Source organism: Haemaphysalis longicornis, unplaced genomic scaffold (genome assembly GCF_048455015.1).
Source record: "Haemaphysalis longicornis isolate Haplotype H1 unplaced genomic scaffold, Haemaphysalis longicornis Haplotype H1 scaffold_10, whole genome shotgun sequence".
Taxonomy (NCBI): Eukaryota; Metazoa; Arthropoda; class Arachnida; order Ixodida; family Ixodidae; genus Haemaphysalis; species Haemaphysalis longicornis.
In genome coordinates, this window is record NW_027526204.1 from 142,967,199 (window position 1) to 142,985,217 (window position 18,019).

At 45.4% G+C, this 18,019-nt stretch overlaps 1 protein-coding gene across 2 annotated transcripts in view; it reads right to left on the reverse strand.

The window, feature by feature from the left end:
• Positions 1-18,019, reverse strand: part of LOC144159547 (monoglyceride lipase-like) — a 39,180-nt gene that overhangs the window by 14,873 nt on the left and 6,288 nt on the right. For both annotated transcript variants that reach the window (XM_077691113.1, XM_077691111.1), the window contains one exon: positions 6,341-6,453. In XM_077691113.1, the coding sequence (XP_077547239.1) occupies positions 6,341-6,453 (113 nt within the window). The remainder of the gene's footprint in view (positions 1-6,340; positions 6,454-18,019) is intronic.

Genomic DNA, 18,019 nt, shown 5'->3' on the forward strand with positions numbered 1-18,019 from the left:
GATAGTAAAGAAAATAATGATGAATAGATCAACTTGCTATAAGGCGCTAAAAAACACGTCGTGTCTAGTGCTGCAAATGTTTATAAGAGTGCTTGATTGTGAATAATACGCTTTCAGTGGGGACTCGTAACTGCTAGTATATGCCAGACAAGACTGCACTTACCTTCCGAAGCCGTATTCTTAGCACTAGCTCAACACAGACGTTGTCACAAAGACTTCCATTCCGTGCATTTTGAGCAACCATGGAGACAAGATTAGGCGCTGCTCTAACACGCACTACAAACTTCCGCAATGCAATTGACTGGCGATATCAACCCTTGTGCAGAATTAATCAGCAGGCAACGGCACGCTTTTAGTCACAAGTGCTGCAAACTTTTATGTGGTCGATCTTAATGCGAATTTCATAAACATCCGCCACGTACCGGCTGCCTTACTTTCCGATGGAGCTCTTTCGAAAAAAGATATGCCTATTTGGTAATCCTTGCCAGCGCGGAACGGGGGGGACCAATTAACGGAGTGCGCAAGACTAGCGCTGGACGGAAACTGGCTTTTACCTAGTCATGACGCACACACGGTGTAGACACCACCGAAAAGGAAAAGTTATCCCAAGGCTGTCCCGCCTTGATCCTGACAAGGATAAGAAATCTTGTGGCGACGGGCCTCCATGTGGACGATTCCTGCTCTTACGGTGCGTGGACCCAAGGTTGCGACCACCGTTCGCTTTGTAGCTTCATTTCAGAAGGCAATCGTCTCATGCTCATCCGATTGGCCTTTCCTTCTTATCGCGATCTGTGCACCACTTTCTCTTTATGCCCTGGCGCAAAATGAGCGCCTAAAAAGACAAGAGACGCGGGTTATACTTGGCAGAATTCCAGATACACTCCTTTAAATCGCGTACACGTGTTCAAATACGCAATTTAAGTTATTGGCCATCACCTTTATTATTCATTATCGCCTATATTATGAATGCGTGGTGCTTCCAACATTTCCTGTTTAGAGCATGCGCGGATTTAAATTCTGCATGGCGCAAGAAGCGATGGCAGTTAAACCCTGAAGAGCCCTGTCTTACTGATAACGCGTGAAAGTTTGCCGTCTATACAGTGCCCCTTCTGTCCGATGTACTTTTTTTCACATCAAGGGGATATCTGATACACTCCACAGCCAACCAACTGCGTTGTATATTGATTTGCACGGGTGGTTTTCGTTCTCATCCTGTTTGCGCCATACCCCCCATGGCCACATGCGCCCCACCCTGCACTGGCCGGGAAACGCATCTCTGGCTCTACACTTTGCTGCACGCTTCTTAAAGGGATGAGAAAGACACTGTACACATGGCGCAACCGCAGGCTTCTTGTAATGGCGACTTCTGTGCTCGTGTTAAGCCCTTTCTACACTGTGTGAATTTCGCCTGCGAAATCGCAACTGCGGCGCCACCCGTCCGGTAAAACGATCTGGGGCGGTATTCTCGAGTTTTGTCCCTTTTGCGTCCCTTTCATAAGTGTCCCTTTTGGCGAGCCCTGATTGGCTAAAAGCCAACAACCGGAAGTGACGTAACGCAAGCGCGTCAAACCTACTGTTAACCTTGCTCCATGCTGCCAACATCCACTTCTTAACCGGAAGTACGTGATGATGAAAGGGACGCAAAAGGGACGTTTTCTAAAGGGACAGTTACGAGAATACCGCCCCTGTTCTTATTGCAGTGGCAAGTTGCCTAATGTTTGGAACAATCGAGCGCCACCCGTGAACGCCGCCACTTGGCATTTGGCAATGTGTCGCAACAGTGAAAATATGAAAAGTATATCGTTTTGCCGCACGAGGTACGCCGTAGCTGCGAACTCTCTAGCAAACATTACCTGACTCATGATGTTTTCGGCTACTGACGTTTCAGCGCCTCTCAAGCCACGGAACCTGTATTTATACACTGTTGTAAAGTTCATGTTTGCACGATCTCTGAAGAGAAGAGCGAAGAAAACTCGTTTAGATGCAGCGGCAGAGGCAGACGATCGAACTTTCACAGGTTGCGTCACTCGTTATTCGAAAAGAAATGGCTGAGGGTACTTTGGATTATAATTAGGAATAACGCTGTAATTGGTGTGGCTGATGTGCGCGATGTGCTGTGTGACACATTAACAACTTAGCGGAGCATGGCGCTGCTGCCTCGCTTTTCGCGATATCGAAGGAGGGGAATACGTCACGGATGCGTTCGCGCTTTTCGCAGCAGTGTAACCGCAGACAGACCTGACGCCATCTCTTAGCGGGTCACCGCTTCTTAGCATGTCTCGTGCACTAATCCACTTTCTTCCTCACTGTTTCGCAATACTATCCTACTCCGCCGTCGTCTTCATGCTTCCGCTGTACCTGACTTCGCTTTCCTCCTCGCGCTCTATTTTCTATCACCGTCATTAATTCTCTGCCGTGCTCCGCACGCACTCTCTTTCATCCTCTCTTCTGCCTTCCGTTCGCTCAGTTACGACGCCATTCGCTCAACCACGCAAAGGGTGCTCAAGTGCTGTGCTTTAAAATGTAGTTGAGAGAACCAGTCTCCGTATTGTATGAGGAACAGGAAGCATCTATTAAAAAGGCATTTTGAAGAATTACCTCAATGAAAATAATGACTGCTTCTTCGTCCCAGTCATTTCGTACGTATTTTAGAAAGCGTGTGGCGATACCGAGCACGCAAGCTTTGTAACCCACCGTTAGCGCAAGAAACCGTCTCCAGTTTTGTGTCCTGCTCGCTACGAGCGCACATGCCACGACAATGGTCGACACCCCTGCGTTAAGCTCGTTCTACATGACGCGAATTTCGCGTGCGAATTCGCAGCTGTGGCGCCGCTCGCGCGTCAACACCATCTATTCATGTTTCTGTGTCAAACTGCCAAATGTTTGGAACAGCCCAACTTCTCCTGTGAACGCTCCTTGGCATTTGGCAATTTGTCACAGCAGTGAAAATACGAAAATAGATTATTTTGCCTCACGAGCTGCGAATTCGCAACCGAAATTTGCATCATGTAGAACGGGCTTTAGCCTCGGCATTCGCTCTATATGAACTAACGTAGCCAAAAAATTCTTCGCTTCCAATTGTTCCGTTTGCACGAAAGGATACGTAGCATTTCACGACTGTATCCAGCTTCTTGTACGTCCAAACATGTGCAAGGCATTTTTTTTTGCGGTTTGCGACAATTGGGTGCGGTATTTGGTTTCCCTGAAAAATATTTTTCTGGGAACTTCCCCAACCAAGTTGGCCAGAAAAAAAAAGAACAACTGTTTATTGTTGTCGCGAAGCGCTCAACTGCTTCGATTTCAAATCCCAACATGACCGTTCGCGGCCTGAAATTACCTTAGCAGGGAAAATGCCTGCGTATATGAAGGCGGCGTGAAAACGCCATAAAGTCGCCCACAGCCAGCGCTCTTTCAGGAAGGCGCTTTATTGCTCTTACACGCTTTCCCGGAGTTCATGCGGACCCAGTAAGCAAAACCAACAAACAAACAAGCAAACACATCGACACATCAATAAAAATACCCGCGGATGTCATTGCTTTTAAGGAAACGACTAAGCGAGCCGCCCTGTTCCAAACCCTCGCATTCATGTGGTATCCTTCTTCAAATGGTGTCCCCTTTAGGCGAGCGACTTGTTCAACAAACTTGTAGACAGAGAAGGATCTGTGTATTAATAGTAAACAGATCCTGCTCTTTGTACAGGTTTGTTCAACAACGCGAGAACCCTACAGATGCCAGCATGCACTTTCATTCCTTGATTTGCCAAGCGATTAGTATCAACGAATGTTTGCAGCGCGGATGTTGCCGATGAGTCCCTGCTTTCTTGTTCGCCTGTCAGATCCAGGAGCATGATTTCGAAGGTACTGCTGAGGTTGCTTGTAATTCTTTGAAAATGACAACCTTATGTTTCTCTGAACAATTGAACTAAGGCAGGACAGTCACTACGTAGGAGTACCTGCACTTACGATCGCTCTTTTACACGTGCTCTTTTGTCATCGTCGCAGTCAACTTTTCCCCTTTTTTCCAAGACTTGTGCACGTGCGTTGTTTTCAAAACAAAAATCAACTGGCAGTCAGAGCCGTTTATGTCTCACCTCCCTTTGTTCACCTCATTCTTTAATGCTGCTTTTCCAAGTATCTACATTTTTCTGCCCTCCCATATTGCCGTATCTCACTTGTATCCTAAATATGTAATGTCGCAGCGTTCGCAGGTTAACTAATTAACTAACCATCTAATTATGTAGTTAACTAATTATTTTATTATCTAGTTAACTAATTACTGATTAACTAAAAACTAATCAATCAAATATCTAATTATCTAATTATGTGATTAACAAATCAAATCATTATCAAAATACATAATTACGTATTACCTAACTAACTAATTATCTATTTAACTAACTAATTAACCAGCAAACTAATCAACTAACTAATTACCTGATCCGCTAATTCAATAATTAATTAATCAATCAATCAACCAATTAAATAACTAATATAACTAACTGCCTTAATAATTAACTAAGTTACTCTCCACCAGCACAGTTTCTGCCGCAGATGTCACGCGACATTTAGTGCCATTTGTGTTGACGACCACGACAACGGTAACTTATCGCGTTTGCTAAGATATGTAAGCATTTCGCGTTAATAAATAAATAAAGCATTACCAACATTCATAGGTGAATATATTTATTGGGAAGTGGGGTAGCACGTGAATTTGACCGACTATTTACAGTCGTAGTACGTGCTGCTAGCTGCAATGTTTTTGGTTAGCGTGAGCCTGTAATTATTTGGTAGGAACTAAAGTAGCGGTTGTTCATGACTGCTGTTATTTCAATGCCTCCGTCCGTCACCTGACGTTGGGCCACAAGGAATATTAAACCGAGGCAATTATCGTAGCACTTTTTTTTCCTCGCGGTTTCTGTTTTTGACTAATGGGGATACGGCTGTCATGTCGGCGTGAACAACTTGTCCAGGTGCGGAGCTAAAACTTACACCTTGCAAAAACGATTCGCAGAGAATTTTCTAGCACATAATTAATCGCGCTCTCGTTTTTGTATTCCAGGCCATGATTTCTCCACGGTTTAAAGAATGTCTTTAGCGTGCTTTTGATTGCCCAGTTTTAAGCGGTCATCCAAGCTAAAAAAAAAAAAAACTGCACTCCGCCTCCTGCTGAAAACAATAAAAAGAGAATGCAACGGCTCATCTGGTTTCGCAACCCCACCTCAATTACTGAGTAAACCGCTGATACGGTGAACCGCAGAGTAAATGACAACTCAAAAGACATCGCATCGTTGCTCACATGTGTTGCAAACAAAAGTGTTTTCCTCGCCGCCGTGAGAATGGGCGACCATCTGTGACGTCACACACACACACAGCCCTATTAACCCGCCTTAGCACTGATTCAAGCAGTTCCCCCCCAAGCACCGACGGAACACCCTCAGCAATTACTCATGATAATCGCCACTCCCAAGGCCTATTTATATCTCGCAGCAACATAGTATTTGTCTTCATTAACATTTACTGAACGAGGCGAGCTTCTCAGCGTACAGAGGGCTCAAGAATATGACTGGGTTGCAACAATTCCCATGGGGAAGTGTCTGTAGGCTCAGAAGTCACGTCACAACCGTCCGGTTATTTCTGTGCGGGCCTGGTACAAAGGCTCGCACGAGCCATTGGCGAGCGCAAAGTAAGAGATGGGGGCAAGGGGGCGCTTCCTCCTCTCCTGGTGACATTTTTATGCTCATGCCTCCAAATTATTAAGGATTCCAAATATTCGTTATTTGGCGCAAACAACGGTTAGCTTTGCGTGGCTACAAAGTGCACTCACACACCATGGCAAAGTCATCCATTTTGTACCGCCTATGCAGGAAAATTAAAAATAATAATAAAACAAAATAAAGCAGACGGGAAACTACATAGCGCGCACACTATATTTAGTGTGTTGTTTTTAGTTTAGTTTTAATTTTTTTTAGTGTCTTATCTCTTTATGCCATGTTCCAAGCATATTATGGCAATAGCCCGCTCATGCGCGAGTGGTGGGTTTCGCAATAATTGCACTGGTTCATAGGTTGGCGCATAATTTCCGAAGAGCAAACAGCAGCATTGGTACCAGGGGCTCCAGGTCACGACGGCGTTCTCGACATCGCTACGCAACGTCAAAGAAGCGAAACAAGACATTTAAGGTTTTATCAGCGCCAATCAGAGCAATGTTTTTTTTTGGTGCGGCCCAATTGTTAAAAGTATTAAAGCCTGAACTCAACTAAAAATTTCAACTTACGTTCTCTTTAACGCATTTCTTAAATGTTGCGATTTAGATTCAATTACGAAATTTGGGCCTCGCTTACCGTGGTCGTGCGAGAAGACGTAGCATCCCAGGTCAACCAGCGCCCGGGCCAAGGTGTCGTAGCAGGGGGCGTGGCAGTGCTCGGCGTAGCCATGAGCCAGGAACACCAGCGCCCTGCAGTAAGACACCGACGGCGCGAGAATTGTTAGCAAGGGTATCGTGTTCTGGTATTTATTCAACGACTACAGTATTCCTTCGCATAGGTTGTTCGACTGGCTGCTGCCGTTTACACAGATGCCACCAAATAGTTAAGAGGTAAACGAAAGTATTTTCACAATGACACCTTTATTTGGATGTACTCATAGGTTAAGGGCACTTCCTCAGCACAACGCCAAATTACCATGAAGATTTCTGTATCATGCTTGCCGTACACCCAAACAGCTGTGGACATAATCAGGTTTGCTAGATGCTACGCACTCCACGTAACACAGAGACAACTAATTGAAGCAACGAAATCCAGTGAAAGAAAACCAAGTAAAAATCTATAAAAGGAATTGTGAAAGAGCAATTCCTGTGATGCAAAAAGGTGAACTTAGCTTACGACAAGAGAAGACAGTTCTACCCATGCACATTTCCGTAGACAGAAAATAAGACAGGAGCAGAGGAGAAGAATGCGGACGGCATAAGCGCTAGGCATCAGTTGTTATTTGTCAAAACAAAACATAGAACCATAAATTTGTTGGGATAAAATGAGAAGAAAAAAAAAACACGCTATTGCGCACGTCAATTTAGTATGCACCATTCTTGTTGAGATGAGGGAGTTCCTTGTTTCGACAGAGCCAGTTAAGGGGCGCTCACGCTTCATCCTCCCCGTTAATTTGGTAATATACGAATATTTCTTTATCTGTTTGCGCACGGAATATAGTCGCCGAAGTCGGCAGATAATTTTCCCCATATACATTGCCGAGACAAATACATAACCTCTACTTGCTTGCCTGGTCTCTCATATTGCTCTCGCATTGTTTCACCCATCTATTGTATCCTGCTTTGTTCGCTTCTCCAAACTCTTCATGCATATGCCAGTTCGTAACCAGGATCCCGAAATACAACTTCTCGTTACGAAGCGGACAGACGGCTCATGCAGTACGAGTAAAAGTGGAATAGACGGTAGTATGCATTTTTGGGAGGAACATTTTTACCTAAACAACAGCATCAAATGGAGTTGTCTGGTAAAGTGGTCAATGCCCTTTTTGTTGAATAAATGATTAAAATCTTGATCGCTTTAACCGATCTATAACATATATCAGCTGCGACGAGAAGAATAGCATTAGGACGGGCAAAAGAAAAACAAAAAAAAAACGAATTATTCCACTTTTAAGACCGCTTCTTAGGTTTTTTTTGCTATTGTATTGAACAGCAGCCTGTTGTTAGCACAGTTTCATATCCGCTAAAAGAGTAATGTCGTCAGCATCAAAGTTTGACGCGTTTTCCTGTGAGGACTCATCGCAGCCACTTCCGTGAATTGAAATGCTTCACTGAACCACGCCCCAGACATCAGTGGAGAGCACCCTCGCAGCTCTTGTACCCCATGAGACGAACCTGCTTACGTATTCACGCACGCGACAGTTTTCCGGGAAGCTGCACTCGGGCCGCAAACGTCTCGAACACGCCATATTTCACTCCAACTCCCTCCGAGCAGCAAAAATTCTGCCTCACTAAATTTGTGCAACGCTGCTGATGCTTCAGCTTACCGCTCCTTGTCTCTAGAGCTACCGTGATATCGAAGCTGCTTAGCTGCTGTGAGCGAAGAACAAAATATGACTAGGCGCATCATAAAGTACAAACGTCGAAGTATTTCTAACCGCAGCTTGGTCAGGATAGATATCAATTGTAATGATCGTCCATAGACGCGGCGCTAGGCCTATGATTGTGTCACTCAATCTCTAAGGGACTAGTCCCTGAAGATGCGTAGTTAAATGTACATTTTGCGTTCCTTTACAAACTTTCCTTTACAGAAAAAAAATTCGTCTAGCTACAAAGGCAGGTCGAACTATCGCTGATACACAGCCGTACCCTGAATTCGCGCAATATGACTGCAAGAATACGAGCACAGATGTCTGTTTTTTGCAGGCTAAAAATATTGTAAAGGCATTGCTGAAAATTCTCTATTCATTGTTTGATTGACACTCTTAGTTTCTACACGTGCATACCTGTTGCTAGTTTTATAATGGCGAGGGACATTGGGTTCACTGACACTAAAGAGGAATGAAACCCTTTGCTGGAAGGGAATCAATGCATGAGTGATAGTCGTAATTACAGGGATTTGTGGCTGAGATAGCGGCCGGAAGTCCTAGCCGAGGTGGACCGCGTACTTTTCTACCTGTCCCATTGGTGTCGTTTGCCGCAAATACCTTCTGAATTCAGAACAGATTAAGCAATCAAGTAAACGCGTACATGTCCGTAGAACGGCACTAACTAGGAGCTAGGTTGCCCCACGTGCGAAGGCCCGGGGTAATTGCAGCATTCATCACTCGAAGCACGATACCATCTCCAGCAAAGAGTGTTAAGAACTCTACGCGTTTTAATGTATGATCGCCTTGGGCTGTACTGATTTCTTTCCCAGCAAAGAATTACCGATGCCCTGATGAGTCCGTTCGTGGCGTAAAATTCATTCCGGAAGGTTCTGCTGGGCAGCTACTGCACGCAAGTATAGACTGAGAATGAGGGTGGAGACACAGTACGCGGAAAAAGTTGCTCAAGCAGAAACACGCAACAAGCTCAGACTGCTTTGTCATCCGTGAAGCTTGCTACGTGGATAGATTTTGTTGGCTGCATTTCTTACCGCGCACGCAGTGAGGGTTAATAATAAGTATAGCCGTGTGCCTAAGCATGCGGCATAAATTATACGCTGACTGAACACCATGATAGCGGAGGGAAGTCTCGAAGCATTGAGGAGAACATTGCATGTAAGCTGTCGTGATGTTGGACGGCTAAATTTGTGCCGGCAACGAAGGCCACGGGACTGATACACGACCAGCAATTTCTGTTTATAATAATGGTACAGAACCACACGAGGGTCTGAGCGATAATTGATGTTATTTTTTTAATTTCTGGACATCTTTGCTGCAGGACGAGCAATTATGATATGCTCTGTGGGGAAGGGCTGTTGCGAAAGAATAGGTTGTTGGGAAGGTTGGTACTCGGCTAAATACTTCGCTCTGTTTTGTCTTTAGACATACACCTCTTGTTAATAATATTTTCATTTATGTTGATTATTGGCCACTCAGTCGCCTTGTCATTATAGGTAATTGGGTCATTGCTTGAGTAATTTATTGGCAACGATTTCATCGGTTGACTGCACCGGTAAAGTCAATTGCGAACTTAACAGCTAAAGCATACAATTATACAGCACTTTCGCAACAAATATGACTGTACCATTTTAGCGTAGAAACTTTGGTCACAAGATAATTCAACACACTTTTTCTTGCTTGCTAAATCACCTCTGCCACTTATACATTACCACTGAGTGTGCAAACAATGTAGTGATGAAAACATTTTTGTTTCACAAGAGTGATTCCTGACAAAATATGTAGAATTATGACATAACAGCAATTTCCTATTAAACTATGTCCGCTGTGATTCCCGTTGCTGCCTGTAACCGGGGATCAGTTTTTCTCAAGTGGACTATTTTTTCCGAGACTTCCCGCAGGGTCAGAAGTAAACGTTTATTCTATTCCTTTATCCTATACGGCTCGCTAGTGGGGATGCTTAGAAAATTTTACGTGCCATGATGATTTGAGAACAGCATGTTTGTGAGGTTTGGAAGTTATCAATACATCGTTAGTAAGCAAAGCTGCCTTATCATTCCGGTGTCAAGAAGCAATATTTCTGCGTCAGTCGTCAACTATGTTTCAAGCGCAGTTGCAGCAGTTACCCATTGCACTCTTTCGCCGTTCTGAGTCTTTCAAGTGTCGTCATATCTTGCTCAAACTATATTGCACAATGGTTGACTCTGTGACAACGCGAACATTATATTTAAAGTGCCACGCCATAGCGGTCACCAAGCGAGGAGTTCAGATTCTGCCACCAGGCTACGCCACCGATACACGAACACAAGAGCTATCTACCCATCTCGCCCTCTAGCGACCCGAGTTGGGACGCAGTTGAGGTGCGGAGATGCGCAGCCTGAAGGCTTTTATTTGTAGCGTGAGCTACACTGGCCGAGGTTGAGCAGTTTCGCGTGGCTCCTGGAGAGCCGTGCTGCGCATGCGCGAGGAGCAGTGACGACTCGCTGCGCACAGCTAGCGCGCCGGAGCCGCCACCGCCGCGACTAAATTGGATTGGATTGGACTGGATTGGAAATAGTTTTAGCAGCAGTAAGCATGATAATCAGCTAATCCTAGACAACCAGGAAACCTAAAAATAACCAGCTGAACCTTAGCTCACGCTACGTATATCTTGGCATAGCCGAGCTGAGACACCGCTGAGACACCGCTAACTTCTTAAGCGACCCTGAACCTGCGTCCACCGGCGATGTCCGCGCACGTGGAGATGGGCGCGCGCAGCCTGGCCGCTGACACGGCACATACCCACGTGGGGGATTGGCCAGGAATCTCCTCGTCTTCCTTGGCAACGGGGGGAGATGGGCGTGCGCTGCCTGGCCGCTGACATGGCACATACCCACGTGGGGGATTGGCCAAGAATCGGGCGTGAGAAGGGCTAATGCACCTGCTTAAAGGAGTACTGACACGAAATTTCAAAGCTGAGATCCGCTCTAGCAATCAAGTACAACGACAACACAAATAGGTGTCTGTGAATAAATGCATCTTTCTTTCTTTGTAGTTGTGTGTGTGTGTGTGATCTCTCTTTCGCGAACATTACCGAACCGCGCAAATTCAACTCGTGCATTCGCACTTTCACATTCTTCCCCTCGGGGAAATGCGGGGAATTTTTTGTTGCTGCCAGAACTGGAACAAGAATGGGATTGCTGCCCACCATCGTGCGTGGAGAAGCTTTCATTGAGGGGTGCTTCTCTTCCCGCGCTGTCATACTATTGTGGCCTAGAGTACTCACTGTTAGAGATGTGATCACTTGTGACGCATATAAGGTTTAAGGCTGAACTAATGCGTGCACCATTTGATGTGTGTTTTTATTGAGCACCGTAAAAGTATTCTCCGAGTTTCGGGTGCGTTATACGCAACAAAAATTCCCACACAGAAGAGACCGACACACTCATCAGTTGTTTGCTCCACCTCGCGCCGCCTGTGGTGCAATTGCAGCTGTTGAAGGCCTCTGGTTACCATTGTTCTCTGCTTAATTGCGTCACGTCGCTCAGAGGATGAGACCGAAAACAAAGAACGGAGGAGCCCGACAAACAGAAACTGAGGCGCAGCCACGTTATCTTACTCGTCCAGAAACTTCACCGGAGGCGAGCAGCGCCTCCTTTGTGCTCGTGTACAGTTGCCGAGCGGTTTTCCTGACATGCCAGCAGCGTTGCGTGTTGAAGGAGACATAGGTCTGGCACGGCCACGTATTCCACTTCAATGTGGGCTGATTGCACAATCGCTGGTTATGCGCCGTGCACTGCGCATTTAGCTGAAACCGCGTGCACTGCGCTCGACAATTGGCTGCTCTTCTTCACATTGGGAACTAGTGGTATTATATTCCAAGCTTCGTTAGGGGCAGATTCCTGTAGCCGCTGTTTCAAACCAAAAGGCAGGGCCATCTCCACTAACGTGAAACCTGGGGAGGGGCGAAGCATGCAGTGTATGAGTCGATGATGCGGTTTCGATGATGCGGTTTTGATGTATGATGAGGTTTCGAAGTTATGATTAAGTGTAGAATACGGTTTCTATGCTGAGCGCCGGGAGTCTTAGGCCTTGGCGTTTTTGCCCATGGAGATGAAACCATTGGGGGGTAGAGGTATACAGCTTTGCTGTAACAGTCTCGTGTCGTTGAAGCACGAAGCATTCTAGTGCGAGGCGTTGGAAAACGAGTGTCCGGGGGTTTTAGTACGGTGACTACATGAGAAGCCGACAGCCCGACCCCCTAAGGTGATTCGTCCTGGATAAAATAACGACATCGGTGGGGATGCCCCTAAGACATTTCGGAAGTCGCGTGAAATTCAATAGCTTTCAGCAGCAAGCACAGTGAAGAAGGGAATAAAAGTTTATATTTTCATTGCGCGCATAATGATCTCTTTCGCACCTTTAATTCTGACTATTCGGCTTGGGCGGAAAAAGGCTTGAATTCCGTCGTTTTGCTAATTACATGAAGCCACGCGCTGCGTCCCGAGCCAGTGGACATGTACTTCGGCTGGTATTGCAAGAACGCTTAAATACGCCGATTACGGTTGTTAGTATTTTTGGCACTTCGAGGCCACGCCACAAACAAGCGCACAGCCTACCGCCGACCAAGCGGTCACAGCAGGCCGGCAATATGCGCAGCAGGTTTAGAACGAACCACTAAGAGACGACGGAGGTAACAGAGCGAGCAGTTCTCTAACCAAATTAAAAAAGAAAGAAATCATTTTAAAATTTCTCTCAATGGTTGCTCACTCACAAAAATTTAGTAGCACTGATGCTGGGAAAAAAATTACAACAGGTTAATTTTTGAAGTCACAACTGGACCAGTTGCGATCGCTAAGCGTAGTAGTATATAGCTAGAACAAATAACTTTCGCTGAGCGTCGCGCATAGAGGTTTTATATGTTACCATTTAAAACAGTAACTTCATAATAGGAATGAGTTTTGAGACCTCGTAGCATCAAAAATCACGCACACTCCACAACTGTACATTCAGTGCCAGACGACCGAGGCTGTGACTTGTTTGTGTGCTGGATAATTGCGGTACTTTCCTTTTCCCTGTTCGTAAGCGCGTGGCTGTAATGATGCAAGATATGTTATTTATAGACACGCAATCGAACAAAGCGGTGTTAGTCCGGTACGGGAGACACGTACCAAGTCAAGGAAATTGTGAGTCAAGGAAATTGCTCGTTGCGGCTGCCATTCCCGTTTTTTTCTGTGTTTGGCGTCCAGGAAATCTCACGCCTCCTCAAACATGTGCCCGTAACTGATCGTCGGGATGAAATGAATTATTATTCTGTAATTTTCGAGTTTTTGGCACTACTGACAGTGACATACGGCCTTTTTGAGACGGCGCCTGGTAGCAATTGCTTCCTGCATATTGACGTCCGCAACACACACTGCTAATATGAATATCAGTTAGAAAAGCAAATGTAATTGAGTAACATTGGTAAACTATGAGGTAAAGGGGATGTCTGAAAAGCCCCTCGAATTTAATGAAGCCAACATGTTCCATTCGCTTAAAACGAAAAGGTAGATTCAACAAGGTACGCAAACAATCAATCACCGGCTGAAGCTCGCTGCCTTAGTGAAAATCTCTAAGCTAGCTTGAGTAGAGTGAAAGAATCAGGGAAAGAATAGAGAAGTAGCAGCGTGAATCTGTGTGCCTTATGCAGCACAATCAGGGAAACAAACTGCGAACATGAAAAAAAAACCCCTAAGTCTTCCATTCAACAACCTCCAAAGAATATCGCTAATAAAGGGCGTTTCCACACAACGTTCTTGTGCAGATACGGCAGCTTTCATTTATTCCAGGTGACTAAGTTGCACTTCTTGGTATTCGGATTTATACCTTTATGCTTGTGCATCGCTTGCCATTATTATGTAATAGCGCAGTAACAAATCAAGAAAGCTTCGCTGTCAGTAAGAGTACTTTGACCACGAAGCGTACGTAGTGTAATCTCGCTTCCTGTCTAGACCCATTTTTGGCTATTCGTGTACCATCCAGGTCGGTCGGTGTAATCACAAATATTCAGTTGAAAGTCAACCTCACAGAATACAAAGAGTAAAACAAATGTCGTTGATGATTATTAAACGCGAACCCAGAAAATGGAGAAAGGGTTAAGAAAGCAGAGTCGGCTATAGTATTAAAGGCAGTCCACAAACGAAATAATATTCACAATGACCACAGAGACCGCAAACACATTTACAAGGCCCAATACGAATATAACGTGTATCGCAACACTTACAAATCCAGAAAAAATTAAGGGCAAATAACAACGCACACAGAAGCGAGTGACCACAGTCTTCACTTGATAATTATTCGGAACTCGACAAATGTTCGTAACAACAGACAAAAAAAGGTCATCTCCGTAACTCGGAGGCGATAGCACGACGGATAGCGTTGCACAGCTAAGTTTATTATTCGAGAAGCTAAATAAAAAGGAATATATGTGTCATCCATGCTCCCTTTAGGCACATGAAATAAACACCCGCGGTCAGAGTACCTTCCACTTCTCCAACAGAGTAATGGGGCATGTCTGCACGCTTGAATGTTGCCGACAAAAGCCGATTAAGGCAAGTACACGGGGCATAACAACCGCCATATACCATTCTCTTGCTAACTTATCTGCAACTCAAAGTCGAAGGAAAACAGTGTGGATTTCTTCCACGTGCGGTACGGCAGAAAAAAAGCTGTAATTTCCAATGTTGGGGTATCCCGCATCTGCAGTGTGCTGAGAAGCAGCCGACTCAGGACGAGGGAAATGCTGCGGCAACTTTTGCCGGAAGTCTGAAAAAGAAGCAGGAAGGGCGGCCCCTCCTGCGAGCAGGAAGGGGTCTTCGGTTCCAAGCTCGTGACGCATTGTCTGCGAATGAGACGCGCTGGCGCATTTTGACCGAGTCTCCAACGCTGCCGTGCTTCCAAAGAGACCCGAATGCCTGGATTCCTGCAGACGTGTGTTATGCGAATACATGCTGTTAGGCGGCGGCAGGACAACAGCGACGCGAACCTGGGCAGATGGTGAAGCGATTTATTTACAAGGCGATGCGATCTATCTACAAGTGTCCATGACAGTCCTAGCAATGTCCCCGCGTCACCCATGGTCGTACAAAGTGGATGACCATGGCACTACACGTCACTGCCTACTTCTGCTTCTCCTAACAATATGAACCAGCTGAAGCTTAACGATATAAAATTTCAAGTGGCTATCTCACTGCTCAAGGGGGAAATTATATGTGCATCCTTATCTATCGTCTGCGTTGTGTTCACTTCAGCTTTTTCCCCAGTCGCAGGTACCGAAGGCGATTTATCAGAATATATTCAGTCGCTGTTACTGCAAAGTGCTATTTATTTATATATTTTATTTATAACACTCTGCTAGCCTCGTAGTTGAGGCTTTTGCAGGAATTATAAATTCAGAACAATGACATAGCAACACGTCCATTAAACTTTCGTAGCACGCTTCGCGTTTAAAACAGAGCAACGACAGCACTCACCAGAAAGAAATTCACAGCACACTTCAAGTTTACAATAATGTATTTGAAGAAGGGAAGCGTAAAGCATGAAAAATATATGAACGATGTAGGATAGCTTCGACAGTACACGAATCAAGATTACACAATATAACGTTTTTGTGAACCAAAATTCGTCATGCGGGATAAAGATGACAGCGGGTTAACGGGATAATGAACACGCGCATGGCCTTACTATGCTCGTACTAGCGATGTGCGGACGTCTTCTCCCATTTTGGCATGCCGTGCGTTATTAGCAAATTCGCCATTAGGACCCAGAAGCTTCGAATTATTCTTGATGCTTATAAACACGTGTCTTTCATGCTTGGCAGCGCTTACCTTTCACTTCTGAAAAGCTACATAATGGCTTGCTTCAATTAACCTTCTAGTACCATTCCAGAGGGGTATGTATCTAGCACATTTACGTGCCATTGTCGGTACACAAAACCCTCGCCGTACCTGCAATGGGTGTTTCTCAGAATCCTGAAAAAACACGGTAGAGTTGGGTCAGTTCAGGAAGTTTTAGTTAGCGTTAAGGCGTCCTTTGAAAAAAGACGTCCGTTCTAATCATAACAAACATGCGCGCAAACGCAGTCGTGTAAGCTGGCGTTTACACTTACAACCATCTTCTGTCATCATATTCAGACCTGCCAATTCCTTCACAGGCACAATTACTTCCGCTTTTTTTCGTATATCCCTGGGTAGTGAACACAAACAAAAAAGATGTTTATTTTGGAATGCAAAGCAACTTTATATCGAGCTGGGGGTCATGAAAACTCTGAAACAAGCCTGTCTGCTGCAATTGAACCTTGAAAACCCCTGTGGCTGCTTGTAGTCCTGAGTGTCTGGTATTCCGGCCATTACTTGCCGTGAAAAGTTATACTTGGCTCAAAACATCAGATTTGTATAACTCACAACCGGACATTTTAAACTCTCCGAATTCGCGCGCCCCAAGAATTCTATTACCACCTCCATTTTCATTAGTTCGTTAGCTAATTGGGCCCATCGAAACAACAGCTTGTTTAAATTCACCGGGAAATTTTGAAACCCAAAGCTACCAATTCTGACGGCGGTTTCTCTGTACGTCGTACCGCACATGCTGCTTACTAATTCATTTTTTAGATCATTTATTATCATTTGATAGTTGTTTTAGTAATAATTTTGTTTCCTAATGTTTCTTGCGCAGTGTTCGCTGTCCAACCCGACCGAAGGCGGAAAAACAGACTATGCCTTCATTGATACCCGATGGCGCTGAGCTGAGTGTCATTCGTGGCATTCGTAGCGGGCAGCTTCATAAATGGCCTCGTATGCATGAATTAGAGGGCCGTGAACATATTGTCCTTGTTCCAGCGACTTGTTCCATTGTCCAGCGACTCCCGATTCCTCGGCCGCATGGCGGTGCTTTTTTATTACATTCTCTTTTCCAGCCTAAGCCGCCCCGCGGCATTCCTTTCACTTGTACCCTGTGGAGGTACGCCGCAACAACCGGTTACACTTCCCCAACCGAATGACCGGTAAAAACATGCCTGTTTTGTCTTTGTTTACTTGATTTGTATGTCTCTTTATGCACTGCTTCGCCGCAACAGCCGAGCAGGCCATGAATGATAAGAAGCAGGCGGTGAAGTCTTGCTTTCGATAGTCGCAGAAACTTTGACCTCCTTTATGGCAGCCAAACTTGCGGGTTAGCCGGCATAGCTCGTCTGACCAGATGCACCTGTCTTAGTTAGTAGTATGTATGACCTCGACAAATTGCCATTGGGAGCGATGTCCCCCCAAAATCTAAAAAAAAAAACTTGCAATGGTTAAGGCTTGGGCAAGTTGGTGCATAATTGCAAAGAGGGGAACATCGCAACACAAACAAAACACAAGAAGAAAGTGACAACCATAAGCGCTGCACTTACAACTGAAATTTATTTTTCGGCATGTCACATAAATACGCTGACAGTAAAAAAAATACAAGAAAGCAGAAATAACATGAATGCTAGGGATAACCCAGGCAATGGTCACACTGCAAACACGTGCGGAACTGTCTGTGGGACAGAGAGAGAGAAAAAAAATTATTTGAGCCCCATGGGGCTAGTCTAAGTGGCGGGTGATCGGCGGTGGTAACCAGCCGGTGACCATTGCAGCTCGCTGGATGACCTTAGCCTGGACCTCTCGGTCTGAGCTACACAACGCCTTCGCCCAGTACTCTCCGTCTGTAAAAGGGGGGAATGGGTTTTGGGTGCACTGCCACATGTAGCGGTCTTCAAGGCGATATCATTCCTTTGGTGAAATTTTGAATGGCCGTTTTGGAATCGGAGATTACGAAGGATGAGGGCGGCCTTCGGGTGAAGGCTGGTGATACTGCCGCCTCTTCCGCGGTCACCGGGGAGTGAGTGTGCAGAGCCAGGGAAGCAAGCGGAGGGGCGTCAGGGCCATTAA